Here is a 5,000-nt window from a genome sequence, read left to right as displayed (position 1 = left end):
TGTGTGTGTGTGTGTGTGTGTGTGTAATATATATATATATATATATATATATATTCATATATATATATATATATATATATATATATATATATATATACAATATAATATATATATATATATTATAAATATATAATATATATAATATATATAATATATATATTATATATATGTATATATATATATATATATATATATATATATATATATATATATATATATATATATATATATATATATATATATATATATATACATATGTGTGTGTGTGATTTTTTTTTCTTTTTCTTTTTTATATGATCCCATTTTTAGGCTAGTGTAATATTTGGTTATATTGTAAATGCATGATATATTATATTAAGTATGCAAAGAGAAATGTTAATACCCGTTAATTACCATTTGTTAATGTTATTTCAATTTAGTTTTACATAGACTGATAAACTAAATTTTACAAATATTTCATACAGGAAAACTAAAAAGTAACAGTAAGAACATGTGGATAAAAGTATTTGTTATTTCCTAATAGTAAGGAGTTTAAATCCCTCCTTTTCTTCTTGAAAAATTTATAAGGGGATGATATATTTATAAAGTATAGAGATTCAGTACAGAAATGGGTTCTTTATAGGTCTTTATTGGCATGCAGTTGAGGGTTATCTTAAAAGATTCTGTGTTATACGCAGAGTAAACTATATTTATGAAAATCTCTTGATTTCTAGGCCTACTTTTTAGATTCAAGGTGATTTTTTAAATTCAAGATAATTGTGAAAGGAAGTCTGAAAGATATACATTCTCATTTTTACAGATGATGTTAGCTGAGCAACAAAGACCATTAACAGGATCATTTACTTCTGAAGTACCACCAAGTGAAGGCAAAGAGCTGACTAGTTATCATCCATCAACATCAGATGAGATAATGTGTTATGCAGCAGATAGAGTTTACAGAAGTGACAAAAAGGCTGACAGTGAACACATCATAGCATCAGGACAAGAGCCTGAAGACAAGGTGACAGAGTGTCTCCCTCAGCAACTGCCAACAACAAAAGAGGCAGAAGCTGCTAATGTGCTCATGAATCTCTCAGGCAAAGCTGCGGACCGTGTGGGACACACTAGGCTAGAGGGCTGTACAATTCTTCATCAAGAAATTATCAGTTCTGATGCTACAAAGCCAACCCTGTATGTGGTGCCCTCAGGAATATCAAACTCAAATGTTAAAAGGGAATATCCTGTCTGTGATGAGGTACCACAAATTAATGAGAAAGACCTATTACCTCTAGCAACACAGGTTTTGTGCCAGTTCTGCTCACAACAATGTGAAGACTTGGTGGAACTGCATGAACATGTTTTAGCCATGCATAACATGTGTGAGACTGAGCCACCATTCATGACTTCTTACAAGAAATTAAAGAATCAAAACCAGGATGAAGATCTGGAAAGCACATCTCCAGGTGAAGGACGGCGACACAAAGAGAGCAAGAATAAGAATTATGAACAAGAATCTCATAGCCTTGATGAGCTTTTAGTTCCAGTGACTAGTTCAGGTGGCATATTAAGACATGAAAGTGAGAAAAGAAAATTCATAGATGACAAGAAGGCAAAGAAGAAACCACGATCCAGAAAAGGGAATCAGAACGCAGAAGGCAAAAGTGCAAGCTTGGAACTGTGCAACAAAATATCTCATACTGAAGGGCAAGATAGTTACAGCAAAAATGTTTGGAATAAAAGTAATGACAGTAGACAAGAGCTTATCCATGATATAAATATGTCTGTGATTGATAATATTCCAAAGCAGTATTCTCCATTAATAACAGGTCAAGTCCATTTAGAAGATAAAGAAAAGAGTGTGCAGATGCATCAGCCCACAGAAATGCCAGTATCCCAAGTCAAAGGTGATGCCTTGGCAATAGCAATTGAGTCCTCAAAGATAAGAGTCATAGAAGCCAAAGTGACCATATTTGTTTGTCTGAAATGCAGTTCATGTTATACCAATGCTCAAGAATTCAGGATACATGTATGTAGTAGAATCCAGCCAGTCATTGAAAGATGCCCAGATGGATCTGTAGTCCTTGTCAAGCATGTAAACACAGGAGAAAATCAAGCTCAGCTATCTGAGGAAGAGGTTTGGTACTTCCCCGAGTTTCTCATTCGACAACAGAAGGGCGACAAAAAGCAGACAGGAGATTTAGAGATAGTCGACACATTATCTGGGCACAGGCTTCAGCTTTATACAGCATATCAGCCATCCTATCTTAGTGAACAGCTGATATCCTTCAGGTAAAACACACACAAAAATCATATTTCTTTTCTTCTCTTCCTTTCCTTTTCATTCTCCCAATTTCTTTTTTTGTAATCTCAGCTCTAAAGAATGTATTTATTTTGGAGTGATCAGTCCATAGTTTTGACTTACAATTTGATTACATTACAATGAAATTCAAAGTGACACAAAATATTGTTAGCAATTATGTATCATATGATTCTTTTTTCTTTTCTTTTTTTAATAATAATTTCCATTATTATTATGTTTATTTCAACATTTGTTGGCATTAGTCCATGAATAATGAAAAGCATAATCTGATTGTATAAATTCATATTCAAACTCCAGGTGCCCTACTTGTGAAAAGGATAGTGACAGTTTGGGCAAATTCTTCGACCACTTGACCAAAGGACCTTGTATGTTCCGATGCCCCGACTGCAGTCTTGTTTACGTAACACAAGATAAACTACAGAAGCATCGATCCTCTCTACATCCTACTTTAGAAGTAAGTAGAAAGGAACTACATCATCAGTTTACCCCAAGCCATAGTGTAGTTTTAACTTTGACTTTGGTACCTACTACCTGGGGTAACTTAAATGGATTATCTGGCATTTGTTGAGCATAGTTTTAAAGTTTTCAGTGTCCAGATACACCTTGAGTAGCAAATAAACCTGAAATAAAACATCATTACGAGAGATGATGGTATGTAACATGCAGTTTTCATGTAGCCTCATTATTTTTTTTTTTAGTAATTACAGTAAAACTTCTATTTTTAAAACATTTCCAACAGATCAACTTAGACTAAATAGAGATGTATTTCCATTTATCCATTGTAGGATTAGGGAAAGGGATATTCTACCTTGTAATGTCTAACGTTCACAACTCATCCAGAGTAATTTTCAGCATAATTCTCATCCTCACTTACAGAACATATGCCAAGTCTTTACCTACCCACTTTTTGCTTATTTTTAATGTTATACTGTTTTTGGACTTTTGTGTTGTAAGCTAAACCTTTGTTGATGTTTCATCTGTCAAATCGTCTAAAAGCAAAAGGATAAATAAAGTCAATTGTAATGGTGTAGGTTTAGGTAGTTTGAAAGTAAAATTGCCTTGTCTAAAATTAATGTGGGTCATCGAACAACAGTTGATGAAATGAGCTAAAATAGCTTAAACCATTTTGACAAGTATATAACATTTATATGCAAAATTAGTTGTTGTTTACAGCTTAAACTTATGCATTTTCCCTTGTTACTTTTTCATCATATGAAACTTAGATCAGCTGCAAGCCTTTCAAATAGAATCATAACATTTTTATTACGCTGATTAGTATTTTACGAGCTGTGGCTTATTAGTGTAAGTAGTTCCACACTCCATTTAATATGAGTGAAAATTTTATGCTGAACCCAAGGACAAAATGTTAGGAACCTTAACCTACTTACTATTAAGTTCTTAGGAGCCTATAACTGATTACAGTACTTCAATATCTTTAAGACTACAGGTTAAAGTATTGGAATATATGATACTATTTTATGTTTAAGCATCTCTAAAATATTTTTTGTTTTCCATGATTTTTCATTGTCTCTATTGAGAACTTCTTATTAGATAGGTTAATAAAAGTATCTTCTTGCTGGTCAATAATACTGACAGAGATAAATCTATTTCTGATGGGTAGAATCATGAGTGTCCATTTTTGTAAGAACTGTCCCCAATAGCTATATGAAAACTGCAGTGCTGTTAGTAATTACTTCTGTCTTTCAAAGAAATTAAATGACTATCAACGTGTCTTGCTCTTTCAAGGACCGCACATGCCCTAATTGTCACGAGGTGTTTGAGAAAAGACACCAGCGTAACAAACACGTAAAGACTCAGTGTTCCCAGTTGCACATATGTGATACATGCGGCAGTGTTCTCAAGAATGAATACAACCTACGAGTGCACATGCTCTCTCACCAAGTAAGTAGCCAGTTATTGTCCATGGAAGAAGTTGTATTTAGCTCATTATGATTACTCAGTAAACTTAAAGTTCTTTACGTAGTTGATTTAAGATCAGGTAACATTTTCTTATTCTGATGATTAAATTGTAAGTGATTTGTGCATGTCATGTAAAGGGAAATTATGTACGTATTTTATTTATTGATATGTTTTTTTTTTTTTCTGCTTTAACAGGACAGAAAACACATATGCAGTGAATGTGGTGCTGCATTTCACCGTAGAGTGGTGCTCACTCGCCATATGATGCACCACTCAGGTACAAAACCACACGCTTGTCCACAGTGCAATGCCAGGTTCTACACGAAGCAACACCTTAAGACTCACTTAGACAGACACAGTGGAATTAAGAGATTTCCATGTTCTGTTTGTGATAAAGCCTACTATTCTAAACATGAAAGAAACACACACTTTGCAAAGATGCATAACAGAACTCCGTGTGGAGAGAAAGCTTTAGGTGCTAATGATCAGAAAATTGTGAAATTAACTGATATTAGTAGTATATCATTTATTTGATTATATGCATATTTTTATAATGATTACATAATAAGTAGACTCTCTGTAAAGATATCTCATCCTGAATAAAATTTTCAGGGACATTAATAAACATATCAAAGTTTCTTTGGTGTATTCATTACATACTGTTCACCAAAAGTACCATAGAAGAAAGACCCAATTTGTGCTTTTATTTATAACTTTAAGTGACAAATCCATATTATTTGTTTCATTAATGTTATGAAGGTCTGGGGTTTTATTCTTTTAC

At 33.0% G+C, this 5,000-nt stretch overlaps 1 protein-coding gene across 1 annotated transcript in view; it reads left to right on the top strand.

The window, feature by feature from the left end:
- LOC113801194 (uncharacterized) overlaps window positions 1–4,857 on the top strand; it is an 8,708-nt gene extending 3,851 nt beyond the window's left edge. Inside the window, exons 3-6 of the mRNA XM_070135019.1 lie at window positions 800–2,268; window positions 2,597–2,753; window positions 4,046–4,201; window positions 4,415–4,857. Coding sequence (XP_069991120.1) covers window positions 800–2,268; window positions 2,597–2,753; window positions 4,046–4,201; window positions 4,415–4,753 — 2,121 coding nt within the window. The 3' untranslated portion in view covers window positions 4,754–4,857. The remainder of the gene's footprint in view (window positions 1–799; window positions 2,269–2,596; window positions 2,754–4,045; window positions 4,202–4,414) is intronic.
- Window positions 4,858–5,000: the final 143 nt, after the last annotated feature.

The sequence above is a fragment of the Penaeus vannamei genome, chromosome 20, assembly GCF_042767895.1.
Source record: "Penaeus vannamei isolate JL-2024 chromosome 20, ASM4276789v1, whole genome shotgun sequence".
In the NCBI taxonomy this organism is placed as follows: domain Eukaryota; kingdom Metazoa; phylum Arthropoda; class Malacostraca; order Decapoda; family Penaeidae; genus Penaeus; species Penaeus vannamei.
This window is presented reverse-complemented; position numbering and strand designations above follow the sequence as displayed.